The sequence below is a fragment of the Chrysemys picta genome, chromosome 14 (assembly GCF_011386835.1).
Source record: "Chrysemys picta bellii isolate R12L10 chromosome 14, ASM1138683v2, whole genome shotgun sequence".
Taxonomy (NCBI): Eukaryota; Metazoa; Chordata; order Testudines; family Emydidae; genus Chrysemys; species Chrysemys picta.
In genome coordinates, this window is record NC_088804.1 from 6,816,649 (window position 1) to 6,840,377 (window position 23,729).

At 58.2% G+C, this 23,729-nt stretch overlaps 1 protein-coding gene across 1 annotated transcript; it reads right to left on the reverse strand.

Annotated features, from left to right (window-relative positions):
- Positions 1–23,323, reverse strand: MMP15 (matrix metallopeptidase 15). Its single transcript, XM_005309523.4, has 10 exons — positions 22,728–23,323; positions 9,790–9,938; positions 9,189–9,311; positions 7,667–7,974; positions 6,620–6,781; positions 5,448–5,689; positions 4,967–5,105; positions 4,280–4,430; positions 3,263–3,378; positions 1–1,912 (listed from the first exon to the last, which is right to left on the reverse strand). The coding sequence occupies exons 1-10, from the start codon at positions 22,884–22,886 to the stop codon at positions 1,419–1,421; spliced, it is 2,043 nt and encodes a 680-aa protein (XP_005309580.2). The 5' UTR covers positions 22,887–23,323; the 3' UTR covers positions 1–1,418.
- Between the last annotated feature and the right edge of the window lie 406 nt (positions 23,324–23,729).

Below are 23,729 nucleotides of genomic sequence, written 5' to 3' on the forward strand. Positions count from 1 at the left end.
GCTATCCCAGCCCCGGGCCCTCCCCCAGCTCAGCCAGTGCCCCTCCGCCCTGCCCTGCAGCCCCCCCAGCTACTCTAGCCCCAGGCTCAGATGTATAATCCTGGTCAGTCCACATTCCAATCCCTGCTAGACACAAGGCTGAGGCCATCAAACTCATGTCACCTGGGACCTAAGCCAGGATTGGAATCCAGTTCTCCAGCTGGCCCGTGCATCCTCACGACCCCACCGCCCTCCCCTTGCTGTAGCTTGGCACTGAAATGCCCAGGAAAGCCAATGGCCACAGCCCAAGGGTGGCCATGGGGAGAAGCTCCTGGACGAGGCCGTTTCCCCTGGGCTCCGCTGCTAGCGCGTTGTGTGGGGAAAAGCGGCTGCTAGACATTAGCACCGTCCGGGAGAGCGAGAAGAGGGGCCGGGGAGATGGCTTCCCACTCCCCCAGGGCAGTGCACTGAGCGGCTGGCCCACCCGCCCTGGGGAGGAGCAGGGCTGCAAAGACCACCGACACGAGGAGACAGGGAGGGGAGCTTGAAACAGACATCAGAGCCAGACTGCCTCGGATGAACCAAAGAGCCAGGCCTCTCCTATAGGACCTCACCCGGGAAAAGGCTTCCCTTTCCTTGGGCTGGGGGACGTACCCCCCTGGGATTGATCAGACTGGTGACTTGTCAGGGGTGAACCACCCAGACCAGGATCCCCTCCCTCTGCTCCACAGGCCCAGCCAGGACGCGGCACAGACAACACACGCACGACATGTGGATGGGCGCCAAAGGGAAACATCCAGGACCAGGAGGGCTGATTGCTGGGGGAAGAGCCGAGCTGAGGAAGCATTTCGAGTTCTGCCCCTCCGAGCCTGTGACTGGGCGCCGAGCCGAGAACGCAGCCGAGGGAGGTGGCGTCTGAGGACGGGGGAGAGACCCCCATGGCCCAGGAGGGCCATAAGGGAAACCCACCCAGCTGTCCCCTCCCGTGGGGGGTTCGGCACTCGGGGCCCAGGTGCTTCTGTGAAGCAGAGATGGGGGCCCCCAGCAAATGGCTGCTCCCCAATGCCAGCCCTGGAGCGACGAGAGATCAGGGGCTGCAGAGCACGGACATGGTCTCCCTCGCCCAGCGGGAACACTGGGAGCAACCCAGATCGTGGGGCAACCCCCCTCTCCCCCAGCAGGGAGGGGGCCACAGGCGGCCCTGATCCAGGCATGGGAAGGGCAGGGGTGGCTGTAGGCACGGAGGAGTCTGTAGTGGGGCGTCTCCGACATGCTCGAGGGGGAAGCAGGCCTGGCCGAGCGCATTCAACTCAATGTGCAAAATCTCGTGTAAGTCGTCCGGGAAAGGCTCCAGGGGCTTCGTCTTCTCAAGTTTCTTTGTTAGCACCATGGTGGTGGGAGAGGGGATCGGGCTGGGGGCGGGGGGAGGTGGTCCAGGATCAGACCCACTCCTGCAAGGAGCGTTTGCAGTAGAGCAGCATCCGAGGGGCCCCCTTCCTGTGCATCTGGATGATGGCGTAGATGAGGCCCAGAACGCAAAGCAGCAGCACCAGGGGCACCATCACCATGACGATGCTCATGGTCCGCGTGTACTTGTCTATCTGCACCACGATGTCCACGTCGTTGCCGCTGCCCCGGGTGGGGCCGCCGTAGTCCTCCTCCTCCTCCTCCTCCTCCTCCTCCTCCCGGTCGCTGGGGCGTGCTTCGGCCTCCCCTTCGTCCCCCTCCCGGTCATCGCCTGTGCCCCTGCCATCCGGGTTGAAGGGAGGTCTGTCCAGGTCAGGCCATCGGTGCCCAGGGTCGGGGTCCGGCACCAGTGCCTCGTGGCAGCCCATGAAATCCCGCAGGATGGACTTGGGGTACCCCGGCTCCGTCTTCAACCGCTCATTGTCGAACTTCCAGTACTTGGTGCCTTTGTAGAAATAGGTGTACGCTGGAAGGGAGCCAATGAGAATAGGTTAGTGCCACCTGATCTGCTAACCGCTCGGCCACACCCCAGAATCAACCTCTCTGCTACCCCATCCCACCAGGGAGCCACCTCCTCTGGTATTCTGCCTGCTGCCACACCTGATCAGCCCGCTGGACTGTCTTGTCTGCTATCCTCGCCTCTGGTGGTAGCCAATAACTGATGCTTCATAGAAAGGAGAATAAAGCTGGTGACAATGCACTTGGCTAATTGTGCAATGCTGAAGGATGTGTGTTGGGGGAAGGAGGGGTTTCTTCCTGACCCCTGCAGTTAAGGGCTGATGCCCTGAAGCATGAGAGTTAATTTCTCCTAGTGCAAATATAATTGATCCTTTAATTACTCAGCACCTTCCTTTTTAAAACCCAGTCCCAGGAGCTGACCCTATCGCTCCCTGGATCCAAAATCCCACTACATGCTCTATGAATGAGCACTTTGTTTGCGACATCCTGCTGGGAGTCTGTTCCCGGCCAGGGACAAACAATTCCCTTTGCTTTAGCGCTGCCCTGAGGGAGCTTAGCGGCTCAGTGCCCTGCTGAACAGAACAGAAGACGGGCATTGGGCTAAGCCAGGTTATGCTCCAGCGACCAGGAAACGGAGCAGAGGAAATTGGACTTCCTGTAACTCCGAACGAGGCGCTCTGCCGTGCCCTCTGCAAGCTCAGGGGGTGACACCAGCCTCCACTCCCGCACCCGCTGCCCCTGGCTCAGTGTAAAGGTGCTGCTCCAGCAACCCTTCGGTACCAGGCGCCAGGTAACCCGTGGGGAGCCAGGCCCAGCGCGAACACGGGGAAAGGCCGAGAGGCCGACGCAGGATCGGGGGCAAGCAGAAGCCTGCAATCTGCCGGGGGTTCCACAGGAGGACTGGGGGGGCAGTTGAACAAGCTGATCAGCTGCTTCGCAGAGCATTAAAGGGGCGAGGGGGTACCGATAATACTACAAAGCAGGGCGGAGAGAGAGGGAAGAGGGGGCAGGGTAGAGAGACAGGGAAATGACCAAGTTCCCACCGAGTGGCCTGTGCCCATCTGGTTCCCACGCCCTTGCCAAGGGGCTAGGAGGTTCGAGAGATAGGGATGAAAGGGACTTTCCCTGCTTTGCTCACTGTAATCTTTGCAGCCAGAATTGCAACATGCCCCCCGCCCCCCCGCTCCCCCCAGTTGTGAAAGAGCCATAAGGGGCAGTGATCATTGGGCCCCTGTACATCAGCTGTGGGGCTGATACAGGTGCTGCTGGGCAGTGCTGGGTGATTTCCCCGCTGGGGGGCGGGTTCCTACAGAGGGGGTAGCTGGCTCCTGCAGGAGGGCTCAAGCGTCTCACTCACAGGCATCTGAGCTCAGGAAGGCCCCCTTGGGCGTAGGAGGGACTCCCACCCACACGGTGATCAGCTTCGGGTAGCCAGGATCCACGGAGTGGGTCTCCTCGTTAAAGCGCCAGTACCTGCATGAGAACAGACACCCCGGTGAGCAGATGGCACCCAGGCAGCTCAAAGGTGTCCGTCCCCCGCACGGCAGCACCCCGCCAGAAAAGGGTCCCGTAGGACGGAACATGGCTAGGGCAGCTCCAGCCCCAGCTTAGAACCAGCAGGGGGTGTCCCGCTTGCTTAGATCGCGGGAAACGTGGTGGGTATATTCCTCCTGCCCACCCATCCTAGTCCAACCAGATGCTCAGTGACACACACGACAATACCTTTGGAACCTCAGAGCACGGTGCGGAGATGGAAGGAGCAGCAGCATCACCCTCATTTAACAGGAGGGGAAACTGAGGCACAGAGCCAGGTGGTGCCTTGCCCAGGTCAGTGGCAGAACTGGGACTAGAACCCAGCCTCCCAGTCCCATGCGTCAGCCACAACGTCCTCAGATCGCTGGATCCTACCCACAGCGAGCAGACTGGAGCGGCACATAGACACCCTGCCCCCCGACCATAGGTTTGAATCCCGCAGTGCTGCGGGGAAGGGGGATGCTGGGGGGCTGGCGGGGGGTCAGAAGCAGAGAGCCATGAGGAAGGGCTGCCACCCCAGGTGAAGTGGAGGAGGAAGCTGGGGCCCAGGGCCCACGCCAGGAGAAATCCACAGGGCTGCAGAAAAGTCTCTCGGGAGAAGTGGCAGAAGAGTCAGTGCTCAGGAGGTTACATGAGGGGCTGGGAGGAGTAGGATGATAAACAACACTCAGTGCATCCCATCGGAGGCGCCTCGCATTGTCCCCATGAGACAGATGGAGAAACTGAGACACAGGGCAGAACTGGAAATAGAAGCCAGGGGTTTCCACAGCCAGGCCCCTGCTCTGACCCCCATGACCACGGGAAGCCCTGCTGCCCGCATGGCCCATCGGGGCCAACCTACCTGTCCCCGCGGAAGAAGAAGGTGTGTCCCGTGGGCTCCCACCAGATGGCAGTATCGATCTTGTCGTAGGGGATGCCCTGCCCATAGCTGGTGAGGGGCTGCGGGTACCCGGGTTCCAGGTTTGCCTCTCGGAAGAGCCAGTACCGATCCCCTGGGAAAGGACGGGAAAGCAGAGATGGCAGGAGGGCCATGGGCCACGTGGCATGTAGGAGACAAGTCACCCCGCCCAGCCCAGCCCGCTGGAGCCCACAGGCCCTCCCGGCCAGGCACGCAGGACCATGCGCTGCTATGGTGCTGAGAAACTGCTTGTGCTAAACTCAGCACCCGCGTCTCTGCCCTGGCCCTGTTCTCCCGCTGAGACGCGGCCTCTCTCAGCAGTAGCACTCCTGCTGGGCACCATCCATCTGCTGCCCTGCCAACCTCCAGGGCTCCACCTCACCCAGCCCGAGCTTCAGCCCCGGCCTGCTGAGCTGGGCACTGCCCCCAGGCCCTGAGCCTTTGCCCCTGGCATTGCCTGAGCTGTGGGGGAGGCCAGGGCTGGGACAGCAGGGGGCAGGGGCTCTGGGGCAGGGCTGTGGGGCACTGGCCGGGGGTGGGGTGAGTCTGCCCAGCTCTGGGAGCAGCAATTGCTCCCTCTCTCCAGCTCTGCATTCACGGAAAGCCCCTGCCCCTGCCCGGGTCTCTCACCTTTGAAGAACACGAATTTGCCGTCGTGCCTCTCGTAGGCGGCGTCGATGTCCCCGGGGAGGCCTCTCCAGAAGTGCCCGATGGGCATGGGGTAGTTGTCCAGCACCCGGTTATGGCGAACCCTCCAGAACCATCGGCCCTTCAAGACAACAGGCCACCAGGCGTGATGCTCAGCACGGCCCAGGAAAACAGCTCGCCCAGTCCACTGCATGTGGGGACCCAGGCCCTGGGCTCCTGGGCTCGGCGGGGCGGCAGGATTCACTCGTAGGGTTGGTTGGGACGGCCCGGGGCAGATCTCCTCACCTCGACCCGCCACAGGCCCAGGGCAGGGGAGCACACTGGGGGGCAGACGGCCAGGCAGCCGGGGAAGGGGGCAGCGGGTGGGGGAAGCAAGTGTCCCATAACCAGACACTGGGAAGGGCCAGGGGGAATGGAGGGAGGGACGAGGCCCAGGGCAGGATGGAGAAATGGTGCTTGGTACCTTAAACACAAACATTTCCCCGCGCAGCACAGCCACGGTGTCGAACTCCCCATCACAGATGTTGGGCCCGTACTGGTCGGGCCGGTCGGTGGTTCGGGGCCGGTCCGGGTTGCCTGGTTTCGGGGGCCGATCTGGTTTACCGGGGGGAGGTGGCTTGGGGGGTCTGTGGTCTGGCTTTCCAGGGCCGCGGGGAGTCACCGTAGGGAGGGGCCGGGTGGGCTGGGGCTGCCCATCAGGGGCACCTGGGAAAGAGGAGGGGACAATGAGAAATCACTCCCAAATGTCTAACCCAGCAGGACAGGAGCGAATGTGCTGTGCTGGTACAAATCTGCAGGCACCCGGGCCTCACCATACCGGGCCCCCATCTTCATGGGCTGCATGGAGTCAGTGGGGTGAGATCTCCGCACTCATGGCTCCAAAAGCACAGGCCTCGGCCACTACAGCTACTTTCTCAGCAGTACAGGGCCTATGACACAACCCGAGCAGGGCAGGGTACTCACTAGACAGGGTAGTGCTTCGATTTTATTGTGACTGGGGACAGATGTTCCCCACATAGTACAGCTATGTGCCTGGAAACACCCCCGGCTTGGGGGGCAGAATGACAAATCATTAACTCCTCACTGCCTGCTGCGAAAGGGACAGAGATGCATTTCTGTCTCCCTAGCCTCTCTGACGGCTCCCAGACTCCAGTCCAGGTTCCCAAACCGCAGCCCAAAGGGCAAGGACAGGCAATGCTGGGCAAGCCCTGACCCCGTGCTCCACGCCCACTGCGCTGTCCAGCATACAGCTCCCCTCTCAGTACGGTGACAGGAGTCTGGAGAGAGGGGAAGGGGCCCGGGCCATGGTGGACAGCCACTTCCGGGCAGATACAGGGAGGCTGCTTTGGACGGCTGGAGCTGCAGAGCAGGTTCTGGTGATAGAAGGGGCAAGTCTGAGGAAGGGGCAGAGGGGCACCTGCCTCATCGCCTGATGTACCTGGATCGATGCTGCACAGAAAACCGGTGGCTCAGCAGCAATGAAGGGGTTAACAGCAGCAGCTTAGGGTTCATGCTTTGTTGAAGGGAAGGGACTTTGATCCGGCCTGTCTACTTCCCAACACACACACCTGGGCTGGGCTGGCCAAGCCCCACTCCCCGCCCAGCCCTCATGCAGGAAGCTGGGACCCGGCTCACCGTACAACTGCTGGATGCCCTTGAGGTCATCCTCGGGCAGCTGGAAGTTCTCCGTGTCCATCCACTGGTAGAAGGGGGCCATGATGGCGCTGGGATTGCTGGAGTGCTCCAGCCCCAGCGAGTGCCCCAGCTCGTGGATGGCCACCAGGAAAAGATTGTTGCCTGGGAGGGAGAAAGGCGCTATCAGACGCGGACAAGAGCTCAGGGACGGCCCCCAGCAGGGTGGACAGACCCCAGGATGCTCACCAACCCTGGGGCTCCTGCAGCCCAATACCCCAGGGGTTAACAATCCTTTCCCTTCCCCCAGACCTCCCTGTGCCAAGCCGGGGCTCTCTGTCCAACCATCTAGGCCAGCCAGTACCACTCCCACGGTTCTCCCTGACCATGCGCCAGAGGGGGCTGTGCTTGGGATCAGGACACAACTCACCATGCCAGTAATCTCACGCTGGACAGTGTACCCGACACATCGGCAACCCCTGCAGCCTTCAACTCACGCTGCGTCGCACCCACGCCATGCGGGGCAAGAGACAGCTGCCTCTTCCTTTCTTGCCAGCCACCAGTGTAAAACTCAACTCGGCCGTAACTATCGCTGCTACAGCTAGAAGGGACCGCTGTGACCCTCCAGCGTGCCTCCTGCAGAACGCAGGCCACAGAACCCTACCCAGTAAGTCCAGCCTCAAGCCCATAACTTATCGTTGCGCTAGAGCAGGTCTTTTAGGCACATATCCCGCCCTGAATTAAAGACTTCAACTGACGGAGAAGACACGACCTCCCGAGGTACACTGTTATTGGCTAATTACCCTCACTTAAAAACTTGCCCCTTAGTCCAGCCTGACCACATCTAGCTTCAGCTTCTTGGTATGCCTTTTCCTGCTAGATTAAAGAGACGGTTACTACCGGAAATCTCTTCCCCAGGTGAGTACTTGTAGCCCACAGTGATCTCTCAACCTTCTGGATTCCAGCTGAGACTCACCCTCCCCACACACTAAGTCCTTTTCCCCTCTCTGCCCCAGTCACCAGCCTTCCCAAGGTGCCAGCCAGTCTCACCAGACACGTCGGTGTTCTCCAGTGTCCAGGGCTCGTCCGAGTCAAAGTGCGTGTCCCCTCCCATCCCGGGGCCGGGGAAATACGCATGGGCCAGGAAGCCCCCCACGCCATCGAAGGGGGAGCTGTCTCCATGGAAACCGGAGGCAAAGAGCACCATGATGTCGGCCTCCTTCCTCCTCTTGTGCCTGATGTCATCATAGGGGACCTCTTGGAAGACAAGGGGCGTGGCCTGCTCCCACACCCGGAAGGCTCGGCGAATGGCCTCGTACGAGTGGTACCGCCCCAGCTTATCCGTGTAGTTCTGGATGCTGGAGACACAAAACCGGGGGTGGGGTTGTGAGTGAGCGTGGGATCGCTTGTGAGGCATGAGGAACCGGGACAGGAGAGGGACCAGATGGGTCAGTTTCACTTTGGTTTCAGGTCAGTTTTGCTCTCTGGCACTATCCCTGTGCAGCAACATCTGGGCTGCGAACCCAGCAGGGGGAAAGCTCACATCCCACCCAAAACCGGTTTCACGGGGCATTACTCATGTATTAGAACGTAATCCAAACCTTTCTCCAGCAGGGACTGACGCCAGGATCTCCAGCTCCCATGCGCAGACCTAGCTAAGCACTGGGGGACAGAGCCTGCTTCCACTGACGTCAATGGCAAATGTCCCACTGGCTTCAGTGGGGAAGGAGCAAGCCCCCAAATCCCCTGTGCACAGCAGAGGAGCAGGGAGTTCTCTCTGGATCAGCCATACGGGGTAGGGCCGGGGGAGGGACAGACACTGGGCCAGCGGGTTACATCAAGGTTTATGATACCCTGAATGCTGGGCCCTGCCCTTCCCTAGGGACTCTCATCTTTCAGTCTTGTTGGTCCCTTGGCAAAGGGCCCGAGACATCCCTTTACTGCCCCATTTCAAGCCCTGGGATCTCTTTAACAGCCCTGCCCCCTGTTTTATAACCATCCTCTCCCGGCTGGGGGGGGCAGAAGCGAAGCAAGCAGCAGAACCCGTCCCAAGAAGGGAAGCCAATGTCGCTGCTGGAGAGCCAACCTCCAGTACAGCCAGTAGAGCTGTATCGACGCCCGGAGGCGAGTTAGAGACAGAACGTGGCATGGATCCAGTAGGCCGCTTGTTAGGTAATGGCAGCACGGCACCTGGGCAGGCAGACATGGCAGCCGCTTAGTGCCCAGCGCTGAGCCTGGGGCGTTTGTTTTGTTTGGGCCGTCTGCTGTACGTGCTGCTCAGCTGGGTGGCTGCTGGAGCTCAGCCCCTCTGGAGAGCAGATTCTGGTCCCTAGCCCTGCTGCCCCACCTGGGGGTTGTGCCCTGGGCATGACCCTCTTCCGCTCCCCCTGCTGTAAATCAGGAGTAGCTCCTGGAATGACAGCCTTGTAAAACTAGAGTGAGTGAGAATCAGGCCCCGGGTGGCACCCTGCATTTGGCCCTAGCAGCCTGGGAGGCCGAGCAGCCCCCGGCCAGGCCCGAGTGGGGACGCAGAGCACGCTAAGCCAAGGCCCAATGGGCTGAGCGCCGATACCTGAAGGTCAGGTGGGTTTGGCTCCAGCGCCGCCCGGTGAGCGCGTACCGCTTCCGCCGCATGTTGGCTTTGATGTGGACTCCAAACTGATCCGGGACACCACAGCGGGGCCGCCTCATCCACCTGGGGGAAGCCGAGCACAGCAGTCACCGAGTGAGGACTGAGAACGTGCGGCGCGTGTCTGGCAGCCTCACAATGCAGAACAAGGTGGAGGGGGTGGGGCTCAACGCCCAGCAGGAGACCAGACCCTAGGCTCTGAGAAGCCCCGTGTGAAGCTAGATGTGGGGGGCATCAGACAGGTTCCCAAGTCCCACCCATCCGAGAGTGCCTGGCAGTGGGGAGAGTCAGGCGGTTGTTATGGCTGGGGAGATGAAAGGGAGGTCTGGCAGATGCAGGGTGTGGGGAGCCGGGGTCCTTCGGTTCTGTAAGAGGTGGAGGATCGCTCCGTCTCCTCCATCACCCTGGGAAAGGGGCCCTGTGCTGCAGCCTTGGGCTGGCCCTCCCACCTCGATGTGCCGGATAGTCCGGCCAGTGTCTCCTGGGAGCGTCCCAGGGCCTGGGCGGGAGGGGAGTGGCAGGCCTCCCCCTTTCACACGCTTACAGCTTGGTCTCCTCGTCCAGGACGCCCGTCACCGTGATCCCGTAGAACCTCTGCATCTCGGAGAGTGCGGAGGCAAGGGTCTGCGCCGAGCGCATGGTGGACATCTGCCGGCTGGACTGCGGGAGGTAACCATAGAGCCGGAGCCAGGCCTGCAAAGGGGGCACGAGGGTCACACGCTGAGCCTTCCCCGTGCCCATGATCCTGGGCGCCTGGCTGGCACAGTGGGCTGGAGAGAAAATGGCAAACCTGCCACCTCCAGCTCAGGCCTTTGTGTGGCTACCGACCTGGTCCGGAGTCAGTCCGTCACCTGGAGGGGGAAGTTTCCGCAGCCCCATGGGAACCAGCCCTGTCTCCCCCTCTCAGAGTCCCCGGCGTGCCCCCCTACACAGCAGCAGCAAGGTCTGCTTGTGTGCGTACTGCTGGGGTCAAGGCGTCACGCTCCAAAGGGTCCAGTTCAGCTGGCTACTCCCACGCTGCTGGGACAAGCCTGGGCGCCCTGCTGCTGGGAACTGCTCCCACATGCTGCCTTCTAGCCACCTGGGGGAGATCCAACCGCCCCCCCCCCCTCCCGTGTGAGTAACAAGGGGCAGAGATGGGCTGCAGCCCTTAGCACAAGGGGGCCCTCAGCTCACTGGGGCTGTGAGGTGCCCAGGTAATGCAAATCAATGATTCTAACAATAAGGGGTTGCTCCTTCCCGGACCCCTCCAGAGGCCTGGGATCCTGATGTTGCCGCTCTGAGCAAAGGACAAATGAAAAGGGAACTGGGCTGTTTACATTCCAGGCCCAGGAGGCTCTGGGGGGTGGTTTACATGGCAGATAATCAGGCTTTGATCTCCCTCCTGTTCTTCCAACCCTTCGCTTTTATTTACCTGCTATTTTTAACCTCCCTTTTGCACACGTGGGTCTGCCAGGCCGCTGGCCAGAACCGATCCCTCCCCAAGCCGAGATCATGTATCCTACGTTGGGCCACCGCACCGGACGGTAACAACAACTGGCAACCAACGTGCTCGTCACAGAGAGGGGGGACGCTGCGTATGGGCAGAGAGGGGTGGAAAACCGGGCCCTGTGCCAATCACGTGGCCAGGGAGATTCCAGGAAGCATCAGAACATGGGCATCAGCTTGGAGGCGGCATGCTGGCAGGGAATCTAGCCCAGGGGGTTGGCGAATCCAACTGGAGACGGGACAGTGGGAGGGGAGCTTGGGGAAAGTGGTACATGCTGCTGCGCTACGAGCGCTGGTTACTCCTGACCCTTTCCATATCCTTTCACATTATTGTTTCCTTATTTCTCACTTGGCTCCAAGCCACTCACAAGAAGCGCTGCAAAGCCCTAGCAAGCAACGCCTCGTTAGCGCAGGGAACTTCAAAGGTGGCTGCATCCTGAAGAGGCAGATTAACGCGTCAACTCCTGGGTGAGGCAAGAGATAAAATACAGAGCAAATGGGAGGCTGGGGCAAGTCAGTGTTTTATTGGACAGTGAGCGTGGCAGTTTACATGGGGGAAGGCTGCATAGCCCGCGGAGTGGGCACAAGCTTGGCAGATCAGAGATCTATTCCTAGCCCTGCTGTGGATTCCCTGGGGGTACGTCTACACAGCAAAGAAAAACCTGCAGGTGGCCCATGCTCCGGCTCGGGGACTGGCTGCGGGGCTCTTTCATTGCGGTGTAAACTTCCGGGGTCGGGCTGGGGCCCTGGCTCTAGGACCCTGTGCAGTGGGAAGGTCCCAGAGCCCCGCAAGCCCAAGTCAGCCGGCACGGAGCAGCTGCCGATTTTTCTTTGCTGTGTAGACATACCCTATGTGACCTTGGGGCAGGATTTGCCCGGGAGCTTTGGAAATCTGACCCCGGCTTGAGGAGCTGAATTGAAAATCTGGTCCGTTAAAGCCTGCTTTTCAGAAGTGCTGAAAATCCACCCGTGCAAATTAGCCCACCCACCTTGCTGCCTCAGTTTCCCCAGCAGTACAATGAGGACAGTGATAGCTGCTTTTGTAAAGTGTTTCGGGGTCTATGGGTGGGAAGCAAATCAGTGCCCCATCCCTGCCTGAGGAGTCCACAGTCCAGGATAGACCCAGGGGAAGAGGACAGTGGGGGAGAGGGTATGGAGGACAAGAGGGGGACCTGCCCAGTGAAAGTCTGGGAGGGGACTATTTTCCCACCAGATGTTTCCTGTTAGCTCAGTTTCTTGTAATATACGTGGAGCGTGTGTGGTAAACAGAGTCAGCGCCGCGGAGATGAAAGGATGGGTCTAAAGAAGGCAACAGGGAAGGAGATGGTTTCTTTGTGTGAAATGCCTGGCTGCTTGCCTGATGCAAAATCATTGGAGCTCATTCAGCCAGGGTTCTCTCATTGATCCGCTGGTTCCTTAAAAGGGGCTGGGAGGAGAGGGGGCGGAATAAGCCAATTTGCAGAGTCAGCTCTTCCCTGGCCCACTGGGACGGGTTGAGAAGAACTTTGCTTCCTGCCAGCAATGTACAGCTGGTGCCCAGTGCTCTCAGGGTACAAGAGCGGCCTCACGCCCCCCAGTGGGATGCAGGGCAGGCACAACGCGTAGCCAGAAGTGCTGGGAGCCGCGCTGCCCTTCCTCCCCCTCGTGCGATCGCACAATTTGCTCTCATCCAGCAGTTCAAAGCCTGACGCTGGGAGCAGCTCTATTGGTGCAAATCCACGGCTCGACGTGGGGCACACGCACACACGCAGCCAGGCCAGCCAAGGGCTGAGGCCCCGCCCCTTTTGTTTTATGGCTGTCGGGGGACTTGGCTGTCACTTGCAGCACGAGTAGCCCCAGAGAACGTTGCCTTCCAGTGAAGCCCCTAAGCCAGGGGGCCCAGCTGATGCCGTGCAGGGTTCCTTGAATATTTCTCCAGCTACCAAAGTGATGGGCCCCAAAGAAATGCCGCTGAAAGGCGCTGGGAAAGCAGCCATAGACACGGATGAAAACCCAAACCCAGACCCTGCAGTCACCAGCTAAGCTCTGCCTGCGTAGCCTGAAGTCAGGATCTGACGGGGCCCTCGCCTTCTGGGAGCATTGAGCTTTTGTACGTGACAAGCCACGAGGGCGCGAGATCCTCACCATCCCTGAGCAGGCCTTACTGCCTCTAGCGGTGAAGCATCTCCACGCCAGCAGGGTCATAGCTACACTTACAGGGGCTCTGACAGGGGACTCAAGTGGGCGCTCAGACAATGAAAGCGAAGGCTCCTAAGCTCTAGTCCACTGCTGCCACGGATTCACTGCGTGACCATGAGCAAGTCACTTAATCGTGACGTGCCTCGGTTTCCCCACCTGTACGATGGCGCTAACCTGCTGCATCTGCCTTGGGGAGGTTTGTGAGGATCAAGTACCCTTTTGGAAGTGCTTTGAAAGCCACGGCTGGAGAGTACTAGAGAAGGGCCCGGTGTCCCAGCGGTGGGCTAGATTTCGGGCTGTGTGAAATCAGAAATCTCTCGCTGGAGGGGAGATCCCAGGTGCTTTAGGCATCTCTGTCACGCTGAAAGCACTGGAATGACTAATTAGTAACGGACATCAACGGAGCTGGGGGAGACATTCCCATGTTATCCCACCCACTAGAGCAGGGTCTGTTGGGATTCAGTGGGGCAGGGTGAGCCGAGGTGTGGGGCGCCGTGGCAGAGCGCTCCTTGCTAACACCAGTTTGAACTTGAATTTTGTCGGTTGGTAAATCTGCTTTTGTCTGAAGTGGCTTTGCGAGCTGGCTTCGACTGCGAATAATTAGCAGGTCACTAGTGAACTAACTAATGAATCCTCAGTGACCGATACAGAGGGCCCCTGAGCCTTGTTTTACATTTGGGGAAACTGAGTCATCGAGCCGGGGAATGACTTGCCTATGGATACACAACAAACTCGTGGCAGACTCTGGCCTAGAATCCAGCTCACTTGACTCCCGGCCTCCTGCTCGAATGAATGTGCTGCACACAGAACTGCTCCTTCCACGGTGTGTCATGGGCAAACCCTTGTAGAACAGGATGCCAGCGTGCCAGGCACCGTGATTGACCACAAGCATGGCAGAGGAAGGGGATTGCTGGCTGCCCGCTCCACGGTGGCCAATGCCTGCCAGGCGGGGCAATGGCGAGGCGAGTGGGCTTGCTGTACTGGACCAGGTCATTGGGCTATTGCGTCTGGTTTTCGGGGGGTGGGGAGGAGACAGGAGAAGCTGCAGCTGGCATCACCATCCCTGTGAGCATGCTAATGGGAGACGGCCTAGTTCCTTTCACTCCACTTCCCCCAGCCATCGCCCAGCCAGGCAGGCGTCCCATCCCCCATCCCAGACCTGACTGGAGACCCCCCCAGCACCAAACAGCTTGGCTTCCTTAACATCTCCCTAGCAGAGCTGCACTGGGCCTGAGAGGCCCTGACCACACTGTGGGCCCTCAATACTTCTCAGGATCAGGCCCTGACAACATCTCCTCTCTGCTCCATTAGCTGTAGTCACAGTTCCCTGGCAATGGCTCCAAATCAATAACGACTTATGGGCCCTGTCATGCAAAGGATCCCAGAGGGCTCTGTAGCCTCCCTCAAACAAGGGCAGGGTCAGGCCTCTTGGAAATCCCAGCCCTGAGCATGTGCTGGGGAGTGGTTCTTGGAACCTATTAAGAGCCGGGATCATGTTTCTTCTTGCAGGAGGAAGATACAGCAGGCCATGTGGTTTGTTTCCTTACACTGATACCAGCCCTGATTAACTCAGAGTGGAGCGACAGATTTTTTATATATATATATATCAATGGATTTGCTAATTGATTCATAGCAATCTGATCTACAGGCATGTGGGGTCTATTATGATTTGTAGCCAGAGGTCCCTGCCAAGATCAGGACCCCTTTGTGCTGTGCACTGTACATACACAGTGAGAGAGAGAGTCTCTCTGCTTCCAATCACAACAGACAAAGGAGAAAGGAAGGGTCCACGTTCCCATTTTACTGCTGGGGGGCTTAGGCACAGACAGTTGAAATGACTTGCTCAAGGTCACTCAGGGCACGTGGGGACAAGCCCAGAATACAATGCAGTGCAGCGCTCAAGCCACAAGACCACCTCAAGGGAAACCGTGCCAGCCAGTCACCATGGAGTCTGAGTGCCTGGGTAGCAACACCGCCAGCCAGGGGGAGAGAGGTGACGTTACCCCACGAGCTGGGGCAGGCAGTGCTGTAGAATCCAGCTCCCGTTCAGCAAACACCTCTGTGTGCTGGGATGCCCCCGCTCCACAGGGGCTCCCTGCGGAGACTTGGACACAGGGCAGGGGCTGCTAGCTGCAAAGGCTGGTGTCTTGCGAGGGGCTCTCTTGCCTCTTCCAGGCCTGGGAGTTGGGAGGTCCCTTCCCTGCAGGCCCTGCCAATCTCCCCAGCACAGCAGCCAGCTGCTCAGGCTACACGCTGGCAATGGTAACCCCGCCCGCCTAACGGAAACAAACACCATTGCCAGGGTGGGTAGGAATTGGCTTGGCCCAGAGCCCAGTGGTGAGGGAGGCAGAGACCCATAGCGCAGGTCTGCTACACCCCATCATAGGCCTTCGGGCCAGAAGAGCTAAACCTTTGGTTAAGCTGCCAGCACACAGAGGGACCACGCCATTGGCAGGACCCAGCTCACCACCCGTCAGATGCATGGCCAGGCAGGCTACTGAAAGAGTGGCGCAGCCCCGGACTCAGCTACCTGGGACAGGTGCCCAGGGGGTACTAAGGCACGGCCCCAAAAGGACTGCAGCTGAGCCAGAGAGCGAGCTCGGAGGCCAGGAGGGCACTCAGTAATCTGCTCCCCTGACAGCACTGCACCATGAGATCGGTTAACCTGCTCACCGTCACTGTGCTAAGGAACATCAGTCCCTCGGGAGTACACGCCTCCCTAGGAATTTCGCTGTATATGGCAGCTGCCTATTGTTACAGCAGGTTCTAGGCGGCCTCGTTTAACAAAGACCTCTTTGCGCTATGGAGCATGTGCTGATACCTGGGGCTTGGGTATTTCTTTAAACACCTGCGGGTTCCCCCACTCTCCCTGCATCCCTGCCAGGAAGGCTCTCACACCACCCTTCTAAAAGGATGAAACCTGGAGGTCAAAAGCAAAGCTTCTTCAACAGGACTGTAACCCCACCCGGACTCCAGCAGGGTAAGCGCTAACACGCCACTGAGTGACCCACTACAGCCACGGGACGCTAACTGGATAGTCTCGCGAGTCCCCATTCACGTTTAATCGTTTCAGGTTAGCTTCAACCCACTGGCTCTGAGCTGGTTCGTACCGCTGTTTGAGGAGTTGGCTGAAAGAGCCGAGGAGTGACTGTCCATTGGGCAGATGTTAATATACCTGCACTCGGTGTACGCTCCACCGCTAAATTCTGCCCAGGGGCCCTGGATTCAGTGGCATTCTGGGGCGGTGGAAATTCTGTGGAAGCTTCATTTATATTCTATATTGGAGGGTATGAATGAATTAAAATATGAAATTGAATTATATGATGAATTAGAATACAATAAATAGAATGCATCGCCATATTTCAGTTTTTAATGTGCTGCAAATTTTTGGATTGATGTGAGGGGGACGCTAAAGGTTCTGGGCTCAGGGGTGGGGGCAGCTGGGGTTTTGAGTGCCCAAGGAGGTATATGAGGCAGTTTGGCTTTGTGGAGGTAAGTACTTCAGCTGGATGTTTCTGCTAAAATGATCACTAGTGAAACAGATCCACTGGCGACATTGTCATCAGTAGGCTTCAGAGTTAACAATCGGATTGAGAGGTTGGAACATTTCAGAGCTCCTGTTTCAGGCTGTCTACAGGCCCAGGCAGACAGCACTTCAGTGGTTTAGTTTCCATTTTTAAAGTTTTCCCTGCAATTGTGAGCACTAGAAACAGACTATAAACACTTCTATTCTGGAGCACAATCCTGCAGCAGGCGGTGTATTCCACGACAAATGATTGCTGAAGTCAGGAGGCCCCAGGGCAGAGCTATGCCACTGCACAAAGTGAGTGCGATTCTCCACTGCTCCTGGGGATCTGGATGCCCATTTCCCACTGATTTTCATTGGAAGAGGGTGTCCAAGCCCTCAGCTGGTATGTGTGGGCCTATGTTACTGGAGGAGATAATGCTCACACTAGGGAGTGGTACCAATGGACTCTGCTGTAAGACCAGTTAATGTGGGCTCTGGTTCTGAGAGGAGCAGTGCCCTACAAAGCCCCACCAACTCCCATGGGAGTTAGGGTTGGGTACTGCCTCTCAGGGTCAGCCCAGTGGGGTAGGAGCTGATTCTCCTGTATGCTGGCTGCCTGCCTCTTATCAGCAGCTGAAGAAGTGGGTTTTTTACCCACGAAAGCTTATGCCCAAATAAATCTGTTAGTCTTTAAGGTGCCACCGCACTCCTTGTTGTTTTTGTGGATACAGACTAACACAGCTACCCCCTGATACTTGCCTCTTAGCAAAAGACTCACTACTAATACCTGGCTGTTGTAGGGAATCCATTGCCTGAATTTTGCCCCATTAAATGGCACCCCATGACTTTGCACCCCGCTTGTGCCCAGCCCCTGAGGAGCTCAAAACACTTCACAAATGGGGCTGTTTATCCCCATTTCACAGATGGGGGAAAGTGAGGCACAGAATGGGCTTGAGCAAGATCCCACCATAAATCGGGGGCAGGCCTCCTGCTGCTGTAACCACGAGGTAACCCTGCCTCCCCTCCACCTGGGGATGGGGAAAGCAGCTTTTGCATACATATGAACATTTAAACTCAACCGGAGGGAGGATTTTGTTCCAGCGGGGGTGTGGATGGTAAAGCCTTCCCTGGGACATCCTGAAATACCAAGCGGAGAAGAGATCAGACTTTATTTTTTTTTTTTTGCCCTACATGGGATATTTTCACCACTGCATCAGTGTAGAAGCAATAAGTTCCCAAGCATGGGAACGGTATCCCAGGAACACAGCTAGGTGACGACAGCCCCGTAGAAGGATACGTATTATTATTACACCAGCCGTTAGCTGCCCGATTGCATGAGGTGCTGTGCATACTCATCATAAGAGACAGCCTCTGGCCTGAAGAGCTTACACTCCATTGTAGATAGGACAGATGGGGAAAGTGAGACCCAGAGAAGCGAAGGGACTTGCCCAAGGTCACACAGCAAGTTACTAGCAAAATTGGGACTACAGCTCACATTGCTCGACGCCCACTCCACCACCTTCGCCCCTAGAGTGCCATCCTTGGCTTTCAGTTCTCTGAAACAATTGAGCCATGAACATTTCATAGCAACAAAGCTATTACAAACCCCCCATTGTCAGCAGTTAAGTGACACCCACACTTTAACGTCCAACATTTTACAATGTGTAAGGGCTAGATGCACTCTAGAGCTAGTGCAAATACTTGCAAGACCCGTAAACGTTTCCAAGGAGGGGTCCTGGCCTGATGATCAGGCAGCTTTTTATTATTATTAGCTTATATTGTAGCAGAGTCAAGGAGCTGCAGGCACAGCTCCAGAACCCACTGTGCTAGGTGCAGTACAAACAAAACAAGGCAATCCCCTGGTCTTCATTGAGCTTTCTGGCATTCACTGCCTCTTGCTCCATAAGTGAAACCTTCTATTCACCTGAATCCATCTGACAAAAACAACATCTTTTCGATGCTCACAGGGTCCTGTGATCGCTATTGAATCTTAGTTTCTAGTAAACTCCCACTGAAATTCCAGCTGGTTTTCAAGCCAGTCCTAGGAATGGAAGTTTTACAGTCTGCTGCCCCCTGCTGGACATCTTGCCTACTGCGTGCTGTGAGCTGCCTTTCGTTGGCTGGAAGTGGATGTAAGGTTAGCAGGTTGCCTGCTTTTTCTTTTCTCTGTAATAGTTTATTGAAGATGTTGTAACGGGTGGAAATAGAGATGCTCCTTTCATTTGTATTACATGAATTTGCCCACTGGAGCACAGGGGCATGAGTCACAATTGCACAGCGTCACCATGCTGGTGCAAATGACAATGTATTTGTGCAGCTAACTAATTTGCATGTGCAATCACTGTAGTTGTGCATGCCAATTAAATGCATTTTATATAGACAAATTCTCAGACAACCAGGCCCTCAAAGTAAAGATCATTGGTTATAAACTCCAAAGACAGCCACATCCTGCAATGTCCTCTAACCCTGTCACATATCTCCTACTCATCAGCTCTCGCTGCAACCCAGCTACTGGGAATACTGAACGGGCCAGGCTCTCTGTTCAGCCAAGGTGACCTTTCAAACATGTTCTCAAATGTGGGTTGCTATCTTGCCTGACAGAGGGTCTCCTGAAGTTCCCAGATGGCAGGAGTTTTGTGCCAGAGGCACTGTGGGTGGCACATGGGATCTAAGTGTTGCTGTGGCACTGTCTCCGCAGTGGGGACGGGGCATGAGATGGGCTCACTATGCCCCTGACCCTTGCCACATTCCCAAGTGCCACAAGGCAGTGGAACTGGGGGAACACCTTCCCCATGACAGATTGACAGCTGGGATCCTGCCAGCAACAGGAGAGTCCAACTGGAACCTTCAGGGTTCACCCTGAGTTCAGCTCAAAGGATGGGCAGAGAGTTGGCTGATTCCTGGCCAAACCATCCACACACACACACACACACCCTGAATGCAGGACTCCTAAGCATTAGTGTCCCCACTGTAAGGCCAGGTTCATGCCCTCTGCATTTCCAGAGGGGGCTGCATTCCCAGGCAGGGCCAAGTGGGAGGAACCTGCTGGGCGGAGGGGGAAATCCAGCTCTGTAACCAGAGCCCTGCAGGAATTCCCTGCCCTACCCAGCTCAGCTCATTACAATCAGGTCAGGGCTTGGCGGCTGTGAAGCTCTGGTGCTGGGGGAGAGGACGCAGCACCGGTCCAGAAGTCTCAGTCAGGGCAGAGCCCCAGCCAGACCAGCAGGCAGGAGCCGGGGGAAAGCAGTGTCCAGCTGAAACTCGACAGACCCAGCTTGTGAGGCGGTGATCTCCCTGCACAGGCCCTGATTACACTCCCCACACACGGCTCAAGGGCAGCAGCGAGACAGACGCTCTTCACAAGGGAAACGGCTATATATACACCCATGCGCACCCCCCTGCCTCACACAGACCTGGCCTTGCCTTCCTTGGGCTCCTCATCTGCTGCTTTACCCAACCCTGCCAAGCTCGGAGTCTCCCGCTAAGGGGGATGGGCTGGCCTGGTGTTACGCAGACACTGGAGGTTTTTCCTCCCCCACCCAGACTGTTTCTGAGGGATGGGAACACAGTGCCAGGTCGAAGCCGTCTCGGTGCATCCCCAGAGCCAGTGCAAGTGTCTCCTGCCACAACACTGCAGCCCAGCAACTCACCCCCAGCCTGAACCGCAGGGGGACGGGTTCCCTTTTGGGGCAGGATATTTCCGTTTGCAGGCCCAGTCCATCCTTAGCCTCTCAGATGTAATAACCACCAAGGGGCCAATGTGCTGGGAGACCCCTAGTCATTAGGTACTGACTGGGACGACGGTACTACCACCTCGGTCACGCAGGCCGCCGAACCACCGGTCAGCTGCGGGCGACTAACCACCTGGACTGGCAGCTCCTGCAGCTGGATTGGAAAAGATGTCCTAGCAGTGAAAGGCTCCGCCTGCCATTCCCCTCGCCAGCACGAGCCACCCACTCTCCTTACAGGACCAGTCAGTTGTCATTTAAAAATAAATAAATCTCTTATTTCCTTACTAGGCCGCTAGCCTTGTGACTGCCGGGGCTAACGGAGCCCCCTACAGCCCACCCCACGTGTCAGCCAGGGCCTGAACTGCGGCAACATCTCGCTCAACTCTACTGAGTTACTCCATACATCACTTGGTACACGACTCAAACGGACTTCCCTCCCGTATAAGCCTATAGCCTCATCAGGCGCCCCCTGAACTCAATGGCAAGACACCCACTGGCTCCCACAGTTGCCCTAGGCTCTTTGTTTGAGCCACAGGGTCCAGAACGGAAATGCGTCAGCACCAGAACGACTCAGTGAAAACATTCTCTGCATCCAGCAGGAGGCGGCACCTGCCTCGTTTGCAGCCGTTCGTTGTCGCTGGCTCCGTTTCGGTGCTGGCGGGTAGAGAGCTGAGATCCTTGGGCAGGGAGAGCCTTTCCTGTGGCTTGTGGGGAAGGGGGTCCAGGGACTGCCCAAGTATAAATAGGGAGCGATACATCCTGCCCGTGCCAGCTCTTCCATTGTATTATGCACATGAGGATAATGGGGAAAACACCAGAACACTGCCCTGCTGACAACCACTGGGCTGCAGTCATTAACAGAGGCAGCTTCCTCCTTCTCCTGAAGTTCAACCATTTCACCTCCATCCCAACTGGCCAGCCCCTTCCTAGTTCCGTTGTGGTCTCTTCCCAGATCCAGCAATGCACTTCCGTCCTCATCCACAGCATCCCCTGCTATCCCAGTGCTGGGCCTACGCCCAGAGAGTACCAGGATAAAAACCAGCTAGCAGAAGGGGGGGGGGGGGGCTATCAGGCTCATGTCTTGTTTCCTTTTCATCTGCAACCATGTCCCATTTCACCCAAACACCATCTAGAGGCTAAATCCAGGAAGATGGGTCTGGTTCATGGCCAAATGGCTTCCGTGAAGGCCTATTATAGTATCATTGGTCTCCACCACGTGGCACAGATCCTCTCCCAGAGCCCCATCCACACCTCCTCTCCTCAGAGCCAGAAGGGGTCCCCAATGAGCAACAAAGAGCTTCCTCTTCAGGCTGGGAGTTCGGCCCACTGCTTCTGTAGCATTCCCAGCCTGTACTAGTCACGGGCCTGGTCCTGCAAGGTGCGGAGTGCCTCCCACTCCTACTGAGGCTGGGGTCATCCACCATCTTGCAAGATCAGCTGCCAACGGAGCTAGAGGCAGAGACCAGGATGTGACCTCTAGCTCCCTGCAGGGCGGCAGCAAGTGCCCTGGTCTCTCTGCACCTGTACTTGAAGCAGGTTGCATTTTCTCATGCCAGTCAGATCTCTCCCAGCTCACATTCCCCTGGCTCCCCACAGAGGAAGCTACACATGCCCTTGAGCTAACACAGTGCTGCAGCCTCTGGCTTTCCCGTGAGGGAGACGGGACAGACAGGGCCTGGGAAGAGACGGTACAGTACACAGCAGCTTATGGCTGGTGCAAAGGTGGTGAGGGGAGACCAGAGACAGAGAAGGGGCCACCGGCCAAACCCATACAAACCCACAAACCCGTCCGTGTGCCTGCGGGCGGATAGCTCATATAATGGAGAGGATAGGAGCCAAGTGTGTTGTTACATCTAAACACACAGTTATAGAGGGGATCCTCTAATGGAGCAAAACCAGAGCTGGAGAAGGGAAATGTTACAGACACAATGTTGGAGCAGAGCACTGCAGGGCATTAACCCCCCGCCCTGATTGACCACTTCAGGCCTGGCGTTGGCCCAGTACTCAATGACAGGGCTCAGGGGCAGCTCCTGGAGGGAGCAGGGCCAGTTTGTCCCCCCGGGATCGCCATAGGGTGCCGGAAAGCGGAGCCGTGCTCACACAAGAGGGATTTTTTAGTCAGTGGGCAGCGTGAGAGCAACAGGCAGGTTCGAAGCCGAAGTGCAAGCAAATCAACCCGAGCCTGGGGAGACAAGTGGGCCTTTATTGAAGCACGGTTCCAGACTAAGCAACCAAAGAACCTACTCAAGCCGGGTGCCCCAAGGGCAGGTCTCCCGAGGCCCCGGCCGCCCCATCACTCGCATGGCGAAGCTAGGCTGGGCAGCTGCCGGGCTGTTTTGCTAGTGAACAATGTCTAGTCCCAGCTCAGGGAAGAGACGAACCCAAGCCACGATGCCATGGGCAGGCGAGCTCCCCTCGAGTGCGCAGCCCGGCAAATCCAGGGTGGCTCCCCCTAGCCCGGCCCGATGCCAATGCGGTCCTGGGCTGGGCACCGCTGGGCTGCCCCCTGGCACCGCTGGGCTGCCCCCTGGCACGCCCACACTTTCACCCAGGTAAGCGACGACCACGGGCCCCTACCTCTGCATTGACTTCTCCATCCGCCGCCTCGCTGCGCCCCACGGAAGCCAGCAGCAGCAGCAGACTCCAGCCCAGCATCTTGCCAGAGCCCGTCGGGTGCAGAGTCCGGCCCGGCAGGCAGGTGGGGCCGGCGGTTTGCAGACCGGCCCTCCCGCCCATGGTGCGGCCGGGGGTCCTGCGCCCCCCGGGGGGGCGAGGTCAGCCTCTCCCGGCCCCGGCTCGGGGCTGGCCGCCCCCGACGCCTCTGCGGGGAGCCCGAGACGCAGCAGGGACCCTGCAGCCAGGGGGGCTCGCTCCACCCCGCGCTAGGCTCCCGGGGCCCCGCTGCCTTCCGAGCCTGCGGCCGGGGCTCGCCGGGCCCCCATGGCTCGCGCAGGGGCTCGCAGGAAAGTTGCACGGGGGCCGCCGCCTTTGTCTGCTGCGCTCAGGCCCCCCGCGCCCGCCCCATGGGGCCGGGCTCAGCCCTGCCGCGCGCTGGGCTCCCGGGCTCGCCGAGGCGCCCCGGGGTGCAGCGCCTGGCGGAGCTCGCTCCTCGCGGCGTCCTGGGCTCGGTGTGCGGCGCGAGCAGCCCGGGAGCGCGGGCGAGCCCCGCCTCTGCCCTCCCTGCGCGGCCTGGGCGGGCTCTTAAAGGGGCAGCCCCCCTCCCAGCCAGCCCTACCCCGGGGAGAGACACTGTCACCCCCCCACCCTCAGACCCCTACACACCCTCAGATCCCCCCACATACACACCCACACCCACAGATCCCTCCACTCCCTACACACACACAGAGATGCACACTCAGACCCCTACACACACACACACAGACACCCACATCCCTACATACACAAATACACACACCCTCAGACCACTACACACTGACACACCCCTACACAGAGAGAGAGAGACAGCCCCAGCAACACACACACAGGCACCCACAGACCCTAGACACACAGCCAGACTCGCAGACAGTCACTTTCCCCATCATGCCCCTACACTCAGACCCCCAGCTCATATGCAGACAC